At 55.6% G+C, this 15,131-nt stretch overlaps 1 protein-coding gene across 6 annotated transcripts in view; it reads left to right on the top strand.

The window, feature by feature from the left end:
- The window catches only part of COL28A1 (collagen type XXVIII alpha 1 chain), a 63,256-nt gene that overhangs the window by 35,310 nt on the left and 12,815 nt on the right, over positions 1 to 15,131 (top strand). For 4 of the 6 annotated variants that reach the window (XM_043969430.1, XM_043969426.1, XM_043969428.1 and 1 more), the window contains 9 exons: positions 673 to 741; positions 1,319 to 1,387; positions 1,948 to 2,019; positions 2,842 to 2,910; positions 5,302 to 5,373; positions 6,844 to 6,912; positions 7,502 to 7,570; positions 9,093 to 9,161; positions 10,482 to 10,550. In XM_043969430.1, the coding sequence (XP_043825365.1) occupies positions 673 to 741; positions 1,319 to 1,387; positions 1,948 to 2,019; positions 2,842 to 2,910; positions 5,302 to 5,373; positions 6,844 to 6,912; positions 7,502 to 7,570; positions 9,093 to 9,161; positions 10,482 to 10,550 (627 nt within the window). The remainder of the gene's footprint in view (positions 1 to 672; positions 742 to 1,318; positions 1,388 to 1,947; positions 2,020 to 2,841; positions 2,911 to 5,301; positions 5,374 to 6,843; positions 6,913 to 7,501; positions 7,571 to 9,092; positions 9,162 to 10,481; positions 10,551 to 15,131) is intronic. The other 2 variants (XM_043969427.1, XM_043969429.1) reach the window with 2 other exon arrangements.

Raw genomic sequence — 15,131 nt, 5'->3', positions numbered from 1 at the left:
TCTTTGTAGCTGATTCCCAGATATTGAGCCCCTCCCCCTCCTGAGCCGGAGCTCAGCCCTGCGTCCCCAAGCCCCTCCCCCAACACCTCTACTCCCTAACCCAACCCTCCTTCCAGCCTGCCTTTTGCTCCTTCCCAACAGTCAGGGGCCATTTCTGTATCCAGGCACTCAGCACAGTACTTGGCACATAGTAGGTGCTTTGTAAATGTCCATCTTCCCACCCCAACAATATCTCTCATATATTTCCCCCCTCTTACACCAACAGGGCAGAATCTGTCCCGACGTAGCACAGAGGCCAGCATGCAGTTGGTGCTCAATAAATGCTTGCTGAATTGGCTTGAGCAGCCTGAGCACACCAGCCCCACTGGGCATCTTCCTGTCTCTGCCTCAGTTGCTTCTGTTGCCTTTTAGATTCTCTACAGAAAACCTTTCAGACTGAAAACAGATGCATGACCTTGGCTGTCCTCAAGGTCGGGATGACCTCCCATCCTGTTTAGAGTGGAGCAGACTTTTACTTCTCACAGGTGCTGCACTGCCCCAGGCCCCTCTGGAGCAGCATGAAGCCAAGTTTGTGAGGTCATTTGTTCATTCTAGAGCCTGTGCTCATCCCACAGAGGGGAAACTAGCCCATTACTTTCTTCTTAATCAAACACTTCTCTTTTTCTTTGAAAGGGAATCCAAGGTCCAAGCGGCCCCCCTGGCCCCCAAGGCCCCCCAGGCCAGGGCTCTCCCGGTCCTAAGGTAAGGCCCCAAGCAAGAGAAGAATTTAATTTGTCGCTGAGTTGGGTCAGCAACTAGGGCCCCAAAGCACTCAATCATTTAAAACCAGTAGCATCCCCTGACCTGGCCTACAAGTCTTGTGGGGCCTCCCCAAAGGCTGGCATGTGTGACCATTCTTTGGGCCACAGAAACTTTGCTTTTATTGAGTCCTCGAAGATTGCTCGTCTTCTGTTGTGATACTATTGACCAGCCCATCTGACAGCTCAGGCCGAGATCGGTACCACTGACCGACAGCCGGTCAGAGAGATGTCTGTGAGCCTCATCTGTATTTGTTGTCAGGATCCCAGGCAAAGAAACCCAAGGCGTTTTTCTTCTGTGCGCTGGGGAATCACCACCTTCCTTTGGTTTCAATCATGAGTGACCTCACTTGGGCCCCTTCTCCGTCCTCAGGAGACAGAGGACATGAATGTTGTCTCTGTGCATGGTGGGCAAGAAGACTGTTGGAGACTCATGGAAGACAGCCCCCTTCTTTGACACCAAGGAATGGAACCAGGGCAGCCCTCGAGGTCCTGACTTCTATCTGTTCTCTCCCTTCCAGGGAGAAGTAGGCCCACCCGGACTTACAGGGCTTCGGGGACCAGCGGGCATTGGAGTCCAAGGTCCAAAGGTGAGAGTGTTCAGTGGCCTTCATTACTTAGAGCTGCTGTTGGCGTCCTCTGTGGGATTGGAGTGGGGTCAATGCATGGCCCTTCCTAGCACTACTTACAGTGCCAGCAGAGCCCACTACTACTTCCTATGGGTTCAAAGCAGACACGATTGGCTATGCTGATGTGGTCTGTCTCTCTGGGGAGAAGCAGCCTTGGTGCCTTGTGCCTTATCCCAGAGCTTCAGTACCCAAGGCTCTATCCTTGAACGTCAGTGTCCGAGGGGCTCTCCCAGACTTTGGGGTCAGTGCCAGAGCACCCAACCTCAAGTTGGCTGCTTGGACCTTGGATTTCCTTTCAAAGACCTCAAGTCTATCCCAGAACTTCCGTGTCAGAGGAGCTATCCCAGTACCTCGGTCAGAGTACCTACTCCAGCATTTGATTGAAGACCTCCAAGGCTGGGGTGGGGGGGGGAGGGTTAGGAGGAGACCAGGCTGCTTCCTGTCCCCCTCCCAGGCGGAGGGTCTGTTCTCTGTCCATCCTTGGCAGGAGCTAAAGGTGCAACTCTTCTCTTGACCACTAGGGGGAACCAGGTTCCATGGGGCTGCCAGGCCAGCCAGGCTCCCCAGGAGAAGATGGAGCCTTGGGCAAGAAGGTAACCCTCTTTCCTTTGGTTCGTGGGAAGCTGCTCTGGAGCCCCAGCCTACCCACCCACCCAGTCCCAGCCCCCAGCAGGGGGGCTCAGTCAACCAGCCAAAAGACAAACAACTTGCCTCAAAGAGAGGGCTCATTCTGGGTGTGGGACCCGGCTGAGAGAGCCAGCAGGGTCTGGCTGAGGGCTGAGGGCTGAGGGAAGAAAGGAAGGAGGCAGGGAGAGAGGGAGAAAGAAGGAAGAGAGAGGGAGGGTGGGAGGAAGGGAGGAAAGAAGGAAGGAAGGAAGGGAGGGAGGGAGGGAGGGAGGGAGGGAGGGAGGAAGGGAGGAAGGAAGGAAGGAAGGAAGGAAGGGAGGAAGGAAGGAAGGAAGGAAGGAAGGAAGGAAGGAAGGAAGGAAGGAAGGAAGGAAGGAAGGAAGGAAGGAAGGAAGGGAGGGAGGGAGGGAGGGAGGGAGGGAGGAAGGAAGGAAGGAAGGAAGGAAGGAAGGAAGGAGGAATGTGGAGGGGGAGAAGGAGGAAGGAAGGATTAAGCTGGGTAACTTGGGAACTGGGTAAAAGCCGTCACTGGACAAGCTCAGGATTTCTTAGAAAAGACTAGTTCCCAACGTCCTGATTTCTTTGGTCACCAAGCAGCTCCCCGGCTGGTTGGGATCTTCTGACCCAGCCTGCTCCCTGGCCATTGGTTACTTGCTTTACTCTGGCCAGACTTGTGAACTTCACCAGATTCTGTTCAGTCCTGGGGTGAAGGCTGGGCCCAGGCCACTCATCGTTGGGGCTGGGGCTGGGGCTGGGGCCCATGGTCAGCAGTCATGTCTCCCCTCTAGGGGGAAGCTGGACTTCCAGGGGCGAGAGGCCCAGAAGGAGCCCCTGGCAAAGGACAACCTGGCCCAAAGGTATGGCATCGCCCTGTAATGGTGTGAGGCCGCTCTGGAATGGCTGCTGTTCAGGGTTCTTTGGAGGGTCCTCTTGTTGTGTGAAATGTGGTAGAGAAGAGGCCGCCATTAGTGTCAAGGGCGAGGGCTCAGTTAGGCTGGACCACGAGAAACAGCCACATGTCAGAACTTCAAGAGTCCATGATTCCTTGGGTGGGGATACTCCACTGATGCAGGTTGCAACTCCTTTCCCCACTCCAGCATCCTTGAGAGCCGCTGTGGCTGGAAACCTTGTTCCCTGCAGCCAAGAAGCATCCTTGTGTGACAGGACCAGTCTCAGGCCCCTCCTTACCCTTTCCTACTTGCTAGGACTCAAAGGACTTCCCCACCATGATGAGGCATCAGAGGAGGATGCTTGGGAAGGGGAAGAGGCCTTGACAAGAGCCATCAGTTTGGCCCCCAGATGTCACAAAATCCTGGCCTGTTTGAGGTGGAAGGAAGAATCTAGGAGGGCCTCCTGTAACTGAGGACCCGAGCCCAAGAGGCTGAGAGCACAACCTGGTTTCTAGCCCAGCTGGGGCCGTGCCCAAGACTTGAGGCCGGTGATCATTCAGTCACACCACACTGATGAGTAATGGCCTCATCGGCATGTCCGCTCTGCCTGGCAGTCTGGTCCAAAGGAGTCCCTGAGTCCCCAGAGAAGTCCCGCTGTCTGTAGGCACCCTCTGTGAGTTAGTGTGTGATACATCCCCCACACACATGGGAAACCAAGGGCCATCCCCAAGCTCAGGGGCTAAACAGTGCCCCAGCCTCCAAGGAGGCAGGGCCCCCAGAGTCCTCGGGTAGAGGTCATTCCCCACAGGAGCTCAGCGATGGCCATAAGGACTTAGGGGCCAGGGAGCTGGAGATCCAGAGACTCCCTCAGGGCACTCATATTCTGTTGGGGACTCTATGTGCCTGGGAGAATAGAAAAAAATACAAAATTGAGAACGTTTATTAACTACCAACTGTACATGTGTATCTGCACACACGTGTGTACTTGGGAACTGGATCCTTAGTCTCTGCCAACATTGTCATGCTCACATATACACACAAATATGTGTAGACATGAATAGTGTGTCCACACACATGCACACAGAAAGTCTCTTCTTAGCTCTCTGCTGCCCTGGAACAAGGTTGGAATAGAACAGGGTCTCCCAAATATGGCATTAACCCATTTCCTCAGCTATCAATAGCAGGACCAGCTGCTTGTGGCCTGAGAGGAGTGTGCGTGCGTGCATGTGTGTGCGTGCGTGCATGTGTGTGCATGCACGTGTGCATGCACGTGTGCATGTGTGTGTGTAAGAGATGGACAGAGAGTTGCTTTGTATGTTCATTGGTCTTTTCTTCATTCATTCATTTCTCCCACAAATATTTCTTCTGGGCTCTTCAGTCTGCAATGACACAGCCCCAGGGAGTCCTCAGTAGCTCCCAGAGTACACAGGCTGACACAGCCGGTGATGGTCTGGACATTGGCCGCCCAAAGCAGACTAGCTGAGCTATGGGGAGGGGATTGTAGGATCCACATCTGAAATGGGCCTGGGCTAGTCTAGGATAACCCACCCACTACACAGATGCCCATCAGCTGTTCCTGTCTCAGATGCTGACATATCTCTAATAAGCCAGGGCAAGGATCTCCAGAGATCCATAGGTCAGTCTTAATCTTGGCTCTGTCTGTATCATTTATCGATCTAGGTATCTACTTTTATCAGTGATCTACGTCATCCATCCATCCATTCGTCTACCTGTCTATCTATCCATCTATCCATTTATACCTCTAACATCTCTCCGCCTACCTATCTCTCTTTATCTTGATCCATTCTCGTCCTTTCCATCTGTTGGAAGGGGCAAAAAGACTGGAAAGGTAGGATGTAGGGAGGGGGTGAAGGGCTTTGAATGGCAGGCATTTGGGCCTAGAAATGAGGACTCCTTGGAATGGGTTGACTGAGGAAGTCGTGTGGTGGTTGTTGTCCTGTCATTTCAGTTGTGTCCGGCTCTTCACGACCCTATCTGGGGTTTTCTTGGCAAAGAGACTGTAGCGCTCAGCCATTTCCTTCTTATTCATTTTACAGATGAGAAAACTGAGGCAAACAGGGTTAAGTGACTTGGCCAGGGTCACACAGCTAGTCAGTCTTTGAGGCTGGACTTGAATTTGGGACCTGCTGACTCCAGGCCCAGCACTTTATCTTTGCACCTAGATGTCCTGTCACATGGTCAGGCTGCCTCTTTGGGGCAGATCACTCTGACAACTGTATGGAGGATGACTGGAGTGGGGAGGGACTTGAAGCAGATGTTTGAAATGTGAAAACCAGGCATTTCTTCGTGGGCGTCGTTGGTTACTGGATATTGATGTTTTCATCCTTGTATTTCCAGGGTGATGAAGGGAAAAAGGGGAGCAAGGGCAATGCAGGGCAGAAGGGCATTGCGGGGCCCGAGGGTCCAAAGGTACGTTTCTCATGTTTCTGGCGTGTTTGCAGTAGCGGACGGCTTTAGAAAAGGCTCCCTTAGAAATGAGGCTGACAAGGCATTTTCCCTCACTGACAACCCTGGGAGGGAGCATTACTCTCCCCATTTGACAGAAGAAAAAACTGAGGCAGAGAGGAATGGCCGCTTGCCCAAACCCACAGGGCCAACACCGGCCCTCCAGGTGAAGTCTCCTGAGCCTGCGGCTGGAGGTGCCTTTTCTGCTCTGGGGTATTTGGGATTCGGGATGGGACGGGAGAGGAGGAGAGTCCATTTCTGGTGCATTCCCCAGTCAGAGCTGCAACTGTCCTGCCAGGCTAGCGAATACCATCGGCCCGGCTGCTCGCTCGGCCCAGACGATGGTGGAGGAGTGGAAGCTTCGAGAGTGCCCTTCCTCTGTGGTGTCAGCTTGGATGCCTCTGACCTCGGCGCCTGACAAGTCAGCTGCGATGATCTCATCAAACAAAGGGGGTCACCTGTTACCTCTGGAGAAGCCCAGTTGGGACCTTGGCCAAGCTCATGCCTCTAAAAAGGCTTGTGGGCTCCTGCCTCCCCCTCCCCTACTGCCCAAAATTCAGGGTGGGCAGATGGGGCCAATGTTCAGGACAGAGCTGCTTCAGAGCCAGACTGGAGGTCTAGACGGGTCAGGGACAGACAGCTAGTAGTGGTCAAGGAAGGTTGGCTCAGACCCTAGAGGGTCAGGCTTGGATGAGCCAGGGGCCTCTGAGGAGTCGCCCCTTGGGGAACAAGATGGAGCTGGTGTTCTTTGAAATACCGGCCAGCAGCAGGAAGGGGGGGAGGCAGCGTAAGCCGTGTGGGCTCAGAGGGGCCGGATGTTGGGGGTGGGGGTGGCTCTGGCCCACGCAGTGACCTGCGGTACAATCTTTGGAATCCTCTTGGAGGGGTTGCTTGGGCTTGGCCAGGTCAGGATCTGTCCCTGTCCTTCCAGCCAAGGGAGAGCTGACGGTGATGAGCAGCTCCCCCAGTTAGAGGCAGGACGGGATCATGCTCTGGGCATGGGCACACTTGGTGCCCATATCCTGTGACTGATTTTTGTGTGGAAGAGCCGCAGAGTGGCAGAGCACCTTAGGGCTGATTTAGCTCAATCTTCTTTTATAGAAGAGGAAATCAAGGCTCAGGGTGTTCAAGTGACTTGTGCAGGGTCACCTGGCTCCCGCCAACCTTGCTCTGCCCCCTTCTCTGGTCCTTGCAGAGCAGAAGCCAGTCTGTGCCAGGACCGAGTCACAATTAGCCTCCTGGGGTGTCTTTGACCTGACGCAGCACAGACCGGGTCTGACCTCCTCCTCTTTCCATAGCGACACTTGCCAGCACGTTGGACCAGGAGACCAGCCTCCAGGGCCGCAGGCCTCCGGGGCCTCTGGTCTGTTTTTCCCATCAGTGCAGAGCTCTCGCACCTTTGTTAAGGGGGTCTTTTGGTTTTCTCACTCTCAGGGCGAACCTGGTGTCATGGGGCCCTTCGGTATGCCCGGAGCGTCCATTCAAGGACCTCCTGGGCCCAAGGTACGGATGCTCTCCTGGTTGTTTGAGGGGAAGGGAGGAAGAGTCGGGTCGTCCGGGGGCAGAGGGAGAGGCTGGGCAAGGGCCAGGCCAACCCTGGGCTCCCACTGGCCTAAGGTGGCAATGGTGAGAGAGGCTGCGTCACGGACACCTGGGGATCCTACAGGGGACTGGGCCTAAGGACACGCCCAAGATGTGAGAAGGGGAGCCTGTTCTCCCTACTGTCCGCAGGCCGCAGGGGAGAGGGGAGGGGGGCTCTTTATGAGCCCACAGAAGCCCAATGGGGGGGAGGCGGCTGTCCCCCTGGCAGCTCATCGGGCCTGGGAAGCGTCCCCATCCCCACCTGTCCAGTGAGCCCAGAAAGGGCCGTGGGCTTGCTTTGGTCACATGGCCCATTCCAGCTGGGCCAGAGCCCGGGCTTCCTGGTCCCTGGCTCAGGCCATGCAGCCCCCTTTGGGCGGCCCCTCGGTGGACTCCCGCTGCTTTGCTCCTGGCCTGCCCCGGCCCCTGGCCCCCGAGGCTGCCGCCCAGCCTGTCTTATTCGGGTCTGGGCAGCTGGGAAGTGAATGACTGTGTGTGTTTGTGTGTGCAGGGAGACAGAGGAGAGATGGGGATACCGGGCTTCAAAGGAGAATCTGGACCTGCCATCCGAGGCCCCAAGGTAGCCATCAGCTCTGTTCTGTCCTCTCTTCTCCCTCCAACTCTCAGCAGAAGGGCTCGTGTCTAGATGGCCAGAGGAAGGGAGAATCCACCTGCACCCCCATGTTGTTCTGGGGGGCACAGGGGAGCTAGGAAGACCTAAGTTCCAGTCCTGCCCCAGATGCTTGCTATGTGCCCCTGGATAAGTCACTTGTCCTCTGCCTCATGGGGAAATAATAGCTAATAATAGCACATACCTCCCAGAGTTGTGAGAATAAAATGTGGCAGTTATTGCAAAGTGGCAGAGAGATGCTCTTACCACTGCCATCGGCCCTGCTCCTGCTGCCAAGACTGAACTGGACAGTGGAGTTTCCAGCCCAGGTAACTTTGGTGGGACGCAATGACCATGTGCTGTCCTGTAGCGCTTGGGAACACGTGTTCTTTAACGTTCTTGAATTTGGTCTCTGCAACCCTGTGAGGCGGTGGTTCAGCCTCGTCCTGACCCAGTCTAGGGTTCCGGGAGCGGTCGGCCATTCCCTGCTCCAGCTCATTTTACGGATGAGAAAACTGAGGCAAACGGTACAGTCACGCGTCCAGGGTCACACAGCTAGTAAGTGGCTGAGGCCAGATTTGAACTCAGGAGCACGAGTCTTCCTGATCCCAAGCTCAGGGCTGTCCTTTGCACCACCGAGTGGCCCAAACTGAGGTAGGTGCCATTATTAGCCCCACTTTATAGATGAGAACACTAAGTCTGAGTGAGGGTGCTGATATGTCCAGCATCACAGAAGGAGAATATGGAACGGTCACATGGGCTTCCTTCTGCCCCTCCCCCCACCTGCTATTCATAAGGCGAGCAATGCCCCTCTCTTCTGCCAGTCCTAGCGTGAAGGGGCAGCTGGTAGGATGTGGAGGGAGGGATCCCTGGCCCCTGCTGCCCAGCCCAAAGCCCTGGGATCCCAAGCTCCCTTCACCAGAGGCTTTTCTGCCCCGTCCATCACCCTGTGAGTCACACCTTCTGTCAGCCCCTCTGTCCAAGCCCCGCTGTTGTCAGTCTGTGCAGAGATACGGGGCTACCGACCACGGCCAGTTCTGGAAGGAGCCTCTTTCCTACCCCTAGGTACCCTGGCGCTCATAAGCTCTGCTTTCCTCTTCTCCTCTCCCTTAAACGTTCTCAGATTTGAGCATTTCTAAGACCCAACTTGGGCGCCTTGGAATTTCTCACCTCCGTGTTCCAGACCCGGCTGAGCTTGGACGATAAAAGCCCAGCAGCGTCTCGGTGGCCAGTTCCCTTTCCTCCCACTCAGCCTCTGGGCACAGCTTTTATCCTGGCTCTGGTCCAGTTCAGCTCCTGCCCCATTGACTCCAAAGGGAGCAAGCACATCTATAGCCTGGGGTTATCTCTGGGAGGCCCATTGACTGAGCCCGGAGCATTTCCTGCACCTCCTCCTTGGAGCAGAATCTGACAGGAACATCTCAAGCTCAGCACCGTCCTAAGCTTTGATCATGGTGTCACTAATCCAGCATTCGGTGTGGGTTCTCCCCAGGGTGCCCAAGGTCCCCGAGGACCCGAGGGGGCTCCAGGCCCCAAAGGCGATGGCTATCCTGGCACAACGGTAAGGGTGCAGGCTGCTTCTCCCTCTCTGCTGAGAGGTGAGGGGGCACTTCTGTCAGAAGGGTTAGTGGGAAGTGCAGGGGCAGATGCTTGGTGGGTGGGGTCTGCAGGGTCTTACGCTTAGCAAAGTGGGCATGTGGGAGAACCGAGGGGGCAGGGCGTGTCCATAGAGGACTCACCTTTCAGAATGCACCGGGCCCAAGGATCTGAATCCTTGGATGACGCCTTGAGCCCATGAGGGGAGCCCTGCTTCCAGCCTAGCCCCCACTGCTCGTGCCATGAGATTCTTGCCCATGTCTCTTTGTAAATCCTCCCAACCCAATCCACCCAACGCACAGGCAGCTGCCTGTGATTGCTTGTGGCCGACTTAAAAAAAAATTGAAATGGAGAAGATGAGAGCAAACATTTTTCTAAGAAAAAAGGAAATAGTGTGAACCTATTAACCTCACTTAAGGTAAAATGATAACACCCAAAGGGGAGACATGGCCTGAGAGCTCTCACCCGAAGCCCCTATAGGCTGGGTGTTGCCCACCTGTGGAGGGCAAATCGTCGAATCAATAAGTATTGCCTGTGGATGCCCTGACTCTGGCCTGTCCAGAACCACCAGGACAAACCTTGTATCCCCTGGATTGGCCAGCATCCTTTCTTGTGTTGGGCATTGGATTGACAGAAAGGCTGCAGCAGGCCTCCCCTTGGGATTCCTCAGGCTTCTGGGTACCCTGGGCTCTCGGGGAGCTCTCTCTGGGGAGCTTTCTGGGGGCTCTCTGGGGAGCTTTCTGGGGGCTCTCTGGGAGGGCTCTGGGGGGGGACTCTCCCGGGGGGTCTCTCTGGGGGTCTCTCTGGGGAGCTTTCTGGGGGCTCTCTGGGAGGGCTCTGGGGGGGGGACTCTCCCCGGGGGGACTCTCCGGGGGGGGCTCTCTGGGGAGCTTTCTGGGGGCTCTCCAGGGGGCGACTCTCCCCCGGGGGGGCTCTCTGGAGGGGACTGTCCCGGGAGCTCTCTGGAGGGCCTGGGGGGGCTCTCTGGGGGGCTTTTGGGGGGCTTTCCGGGCGAGGGGGCTCCATGTATCCCTCTACCTTGCTCTGACCCTCAGGATCCTCCTGGTCCTGCTTCCACGTCCCCGAGCCTTGGCTCAGTGCTTGGCACATGCCAATGTGTTGGATCCATTCTTGGCACACTGAGGTGGGGCAGTGGGGCGGACCCCCTGCTGTGGCAGCACACACAGGAACCAGGGGACACGAGATGCCCCTGACTGCCCCGGCAGCAGAGGCCGCCTCTGGCTTCAGGCAGCTCAGGTTTTCTTTGCCCTTTGCCTCACATCAGGGACCTCGAGGACTCCCAGGACCCCCTGGACCCATGGGCTTACGGGGAATAGGAGACCCTGGAGCCAAGGTAAGGGCAGAAGCCGCCCCACCGGGAGAGATTTGGACAAAGTCTCTCGCTTCGTGGCTGGCAGGGGTGGGAGGACATTCCCTGGGCCCTTGTGGCCGCAGGGGTGCCTGCTGGGTACCTACAGGGGGAGCTGACTTCTCGTGCCATGTGCTGCTTGTCCGTGTTCCCCAGTGATCCCCAGGGGCTTGGCACGCCTCCTGGATGGCACGGGTGCCAGTGTGGCACGTGGTCTCTGCCTCTGCTGTGCCCTTCTGCCTTCCCTCAGGATGTTTCCCTCACTCATGCATCATCAGTGGCGATGCACCAAGGCCGCTGTGTCTGCCACGGGCCACTTCTTGGCCAACTCTATGAATTTAGGCCAGGCAGCCTTCACTCTCTACTGACTTGACTGGGACGGTTTGATGGTCAGCTTCTCGCACTGGGAGCCACATGGCTTCCTTAGTCTTCCAAGGCCTTCCCCACCATGTTTAGGGAGCCGTCCCTAGGCCCGGATACTGTCAGAGATGGAAGCCCCCAGAGGCCCATCCTCAGGCCCGGCCGCTTCCAGGTGCTGCCCTCAGAGGAGGGGGCATTGGGGCCCAGCCCGAAGTCATGCAGCCAGCGTGAGAACCACGGCCCCTTCTTTCCTCTCCTCTCGCTCTCCTCCGTAGCTGCAGTCATAGAGGCATCTCCCCTCCTACCCCAGAGGCGGAGGGAAACCAGCCTCATCATCTTGGCCCTGAGCTTGACTGGGCTCCCAGACAACCAGACTGACCGAATACTCAACCAACACACGTGGGCACGAGCCCCATTCCACCCGCCCACCTCTGAGACAGAGGAGGCGACCCTGCTGGGGAGCACAGGTGGGACACAGTGGATGGACTCGCCCATCTCAGAGAGGAGGCAGCCAGAGCTCAGAGACTGTCAGTGACCCACCCGCGGTCCTCCAGCCGGCAGGGTGGAGCATTGCTCTCAGTGGGCCGTGGGCAGGGTGCTCAAGGGTCAAGGATGGTGGAAGAGAGGCACGGGGACGGGGGGCATCTTGAGGCCCGCCCAGAAGTGAACATGTCAGGCTTTGGGAGGTTTGAAGGAGAAGGAGCTGCCCACACATTTGCAAAGGGTGAGTCAGGAGAGGGGAAGGACAGCCATGGAAAATGCCACCACGCCAGAGGCAGGAAGAAGCGAGACTCGGGAAGAAGCGAGACTCGGGCAGCGCCACATCCGGGGCTTGCGGCTCCGCTAAAGCAGGGGATGTCTGAGACTTGGGTGTGTCGAGGTGGGGGGGGGGGGCTGGATGTGACCAGGTGAGCTTTCCACCAAGGGATTACTGAGGCTGTCCCTGCTTCCGGCCAATGCTGCCATGGCCCCTTGGCAGCAGAGCAGACCCACTCTAAAGCTGAGCCCTGGGGTTATGTTTCAGTCACTGGGCTGTGTCCGACTCTTCCTGATCCTGTATGAGGTTGTCTTGGCACAGATGCTGCAGGGTTTCGCCATTTCCTTCTCCGGAGGGTTAAGTGACTTACACAGGGGGGCAGCTGGGTGGCACACTGGATAAAGCACTGGCCTTGGCCTGAGTTCAAATCCAGCCTCAGACACTTGATACTAGCTGTGTGACTCAGGGAAAGTCACTTAGCCCTCATTGCCCTGCAAAATAAATAAACAAACAAGCAAACAAATATATATAAAAAAAGTGACTTACACAGGGTAACACAGCTGGTAAGTGTCTGAGGCTGGCTTTGAATTCAGACCTTCCTGACCCCAGGCCTAGCACTCTACCCACTGAGCCACCTTGCTGCCTCTAAAGCACGTGCTTACCCTAGAATTCCACATTTGAAGTCTGGCCAAGCTTCCTTTATCCATCCCATGCATTGACCTTCACTAGGGGTTTTACAAGAAAATTGAGCAAAGTCCCCCCCCCCTTTGTTTCTTCCAGCCTTGCAGTCAGTCAAGGGCGGGGGGGGGGGGCACAGCTCGTCTTTGTCAGCAGAGAGAGGAGATTCCCTTTCCATGGCCACAGGCCATGGGCCACTTGGCAGGGCCACAAGGGAGGGAGCAGTCCCATTCCCTCCTCTTCATCTTGCCTCCTGGCGGGGGCAGGGGAGTCAGCCACCTGGGCTTTCTCTCCTTGGGCTAGAAGAGTCTTGTCAGGTGAATCTTGAAACGGTTCAAGGGCTGTGCCGAGCAGGGAGCCGGGTCCGACGTTCATCCCGTGAATGGAACTGGGGCAGGGCACGGACCAGGGGAAGACAGCCCCTGCTTCCTCGTCCGACCTGGGTTTGAATCCTGCTGCCTCCTGTGGCTCTGAGCACCAATGTGGCAACTCCTTTCATCCTCTGCATTTATATCAGGAGCCCGGCCCAGAGTCTGGCACTTCCTGTGGACTGATTGGAACGAGCCACTCCATCTCCCCAGGCCTCAGTTTCCTCATTTTTAAAAGGAGGAGGCAGGAAACCTGTAGTTCTGTAAGGGTGGGTTTGTGGCAGTTTGGAAAGAGGTCTCCTGTCTAGCAGGGGCTGCTGAGTGAGGGCTTGGCCTGCGGGTACCAGGTTGGCCAGTTATCTTTGGCATTCCTCCCTTCCTGAGCAGCTGTGACTCTCCTGCAATCAGAAGACTCTGTGTGCTCAGGCCGTAGGTGTTGGGTAATTTCTCAGCAAACTGGGGACCTGACTCAATCCCCCTTTTCTGCTAATCTTTGGTAAAAGGGAGGTGAACAGTTCAACTTTCAGCAAAGGTGGCTTGTGGGGGTGGTGAGATGGGAGGCAAATGCCCACAGAGCCCCCCCTCCTTCATTAGAGGGGGAGGGTGCTGGAGAATGATCCCCTGGCCTGTGTATCCATCTATGTATGCATATATATGTGCATGCATGTGTGTATGTATCATCTCTATTTCTCTATCTCTCCTTCCCTCTGTCCATCCATCTATCCGTCTGTCTGTCCATCCATCTGTCCATCCATCTATCCTTCTCTCCATCTATCTATCCATCTATCAACCCATCCATTTCTCTGTTACCTCTCTATCTACCCATCCATCTACCTGTCTATCTACTGCTATCAGAATCACTTTAACATCTCCAATTCTGATGGCAGGACTTCTCTGTGTACCTGTAACTGCCACGTGCTTTCCCAAGCCAGCCTTTGGAAGCGACAGCGTGTACATCATTGTTAAGAATGGCTCCCTTGTTCTCACACAGACGCAGTGCTTTCAGGCCCCAGGTGCCTGACGTGTCTGTTTCCCCCTCACACTTTATTTACTTGTCTAAGCTGCCAGGAGGTGAACAGCCTGTTCCAACAAGGGCAGGTCCTGTAAATGCCCTGACAGATGACGCAGCTAACTCAGTGGCTGCGCAGCTGCTGCCCCTGCTCCCAGATAACCTATGACCCGCATGACTCTTTGGAAGAAGGTTTCCTGTTCTTTGGGGTATTCATTCCCTTGTGTTCTCCAGCGGCTGATCCAGGTCCATGAACAATCTCTCTTCCCTACAAATGGGCAAAACTTCTTACTGATTTGATGTCACCCTCTCTCTCTCTCAAAAAAATCAAGCATCGAGCCCTTCAGAACACAGAAGAGCCAAGCAGCTGAACAGCATTCAGCATCCCAAGGACCTGTGTGACATTATCTAATTAAATTCCCTCAGCTTTATTGCTGGAGAGACTGAGGCAAAGGCTGGAGTGGCTCACTCAACCTTCATTGCAGCACCAATCATTTTACGATATGCCCTTTCCCAGTGAATGAACCCTCTCCTAACAAAGAAATGCAATGAAGCAGAACTCAGGGACACAACAACTGAAGGAGAGGTAGCCCCTCCTCTCAGATTCTCAGGACAGGCCTGGATTCAAGAAAAGGACCCACTCTTAGCAAGGCTTTGAAGAAGGAATCGCTTTTGTTAAGCCAGGTGTCTCTCTTGGAGATTTTGAAAAATATGGCCAGAGTAACTCAAGAGAAACACAGGAACAGACACAGACACCGGCCCAGGCCCGGGCACAGACAATGAGAGTGAGCCCCGAGCCTTGGGCTCCCTTCCGGCCATGTCTGCTCGGCATAGGTCCGTCAGACCTCTGGTGAATTTCTCCCCTTCCATTTATTACTTTACACTTCAAAAGCTAAAAGTATAAACCAAAGCAAAAATTCCTGAAATCCAAAGGAAAGAGAATGAAGAGAAACCCAGCTGGCTCAAATGTCTGGCCAATCTGCCGTGGAGACACGAGTGATTTCCTTGGCAGAGTGGCCCACGGTCAGCCGCTGGAAGGCAAGCCAGTGGGACGTGACTTTGAGCATCATTATTCTGAGCCTGCTCCAAATGGTGAATGGGCCCCTCTGTTCTCGGGGCTGCCTATAATAGTTCGTGCACAAACCAGCAGGAAGTGGGAAGACAGAGGCCCGATTCACACAAGAAACACAGCAGGAATTCCATGTGGATTCCCAAAGTCAGTGGACAGGAGCGATGCCCAGTCCTCCGTCCGGCAGAGAGAGGTGTTGTTCCTGGGCTGGGATGCATCAAATGCGGTGGATGGGAGCTTCCTCCCCTGGGCTGGGGTACAACCCACCCGTGCCTTCTCATGCTGGGCTGCTGTGATCACGGGTCCCACGGGAGCCTGACCCATG

This window comes from Dromiciops gliroides, chromosome 5, assembly GCF_019393635.1.
Source record: "Dromiciops gliroides isolate mDroGli1 chromosome 5, mDroGli1.pri, whole genome shotgun sequence".
In the NCBI taxonomy this organism is placed as follows: Eukaryota; Metazoa; Chordata; class Mammalia; order Microbiotheria; family Microbiotheriidae; genus Dromiciops; species Dromiciops gliroides.
Note: the sequence above shows the minus strand (reverse complement) of the source record. Positions and strands in the feature narration are given on the sequence as shown.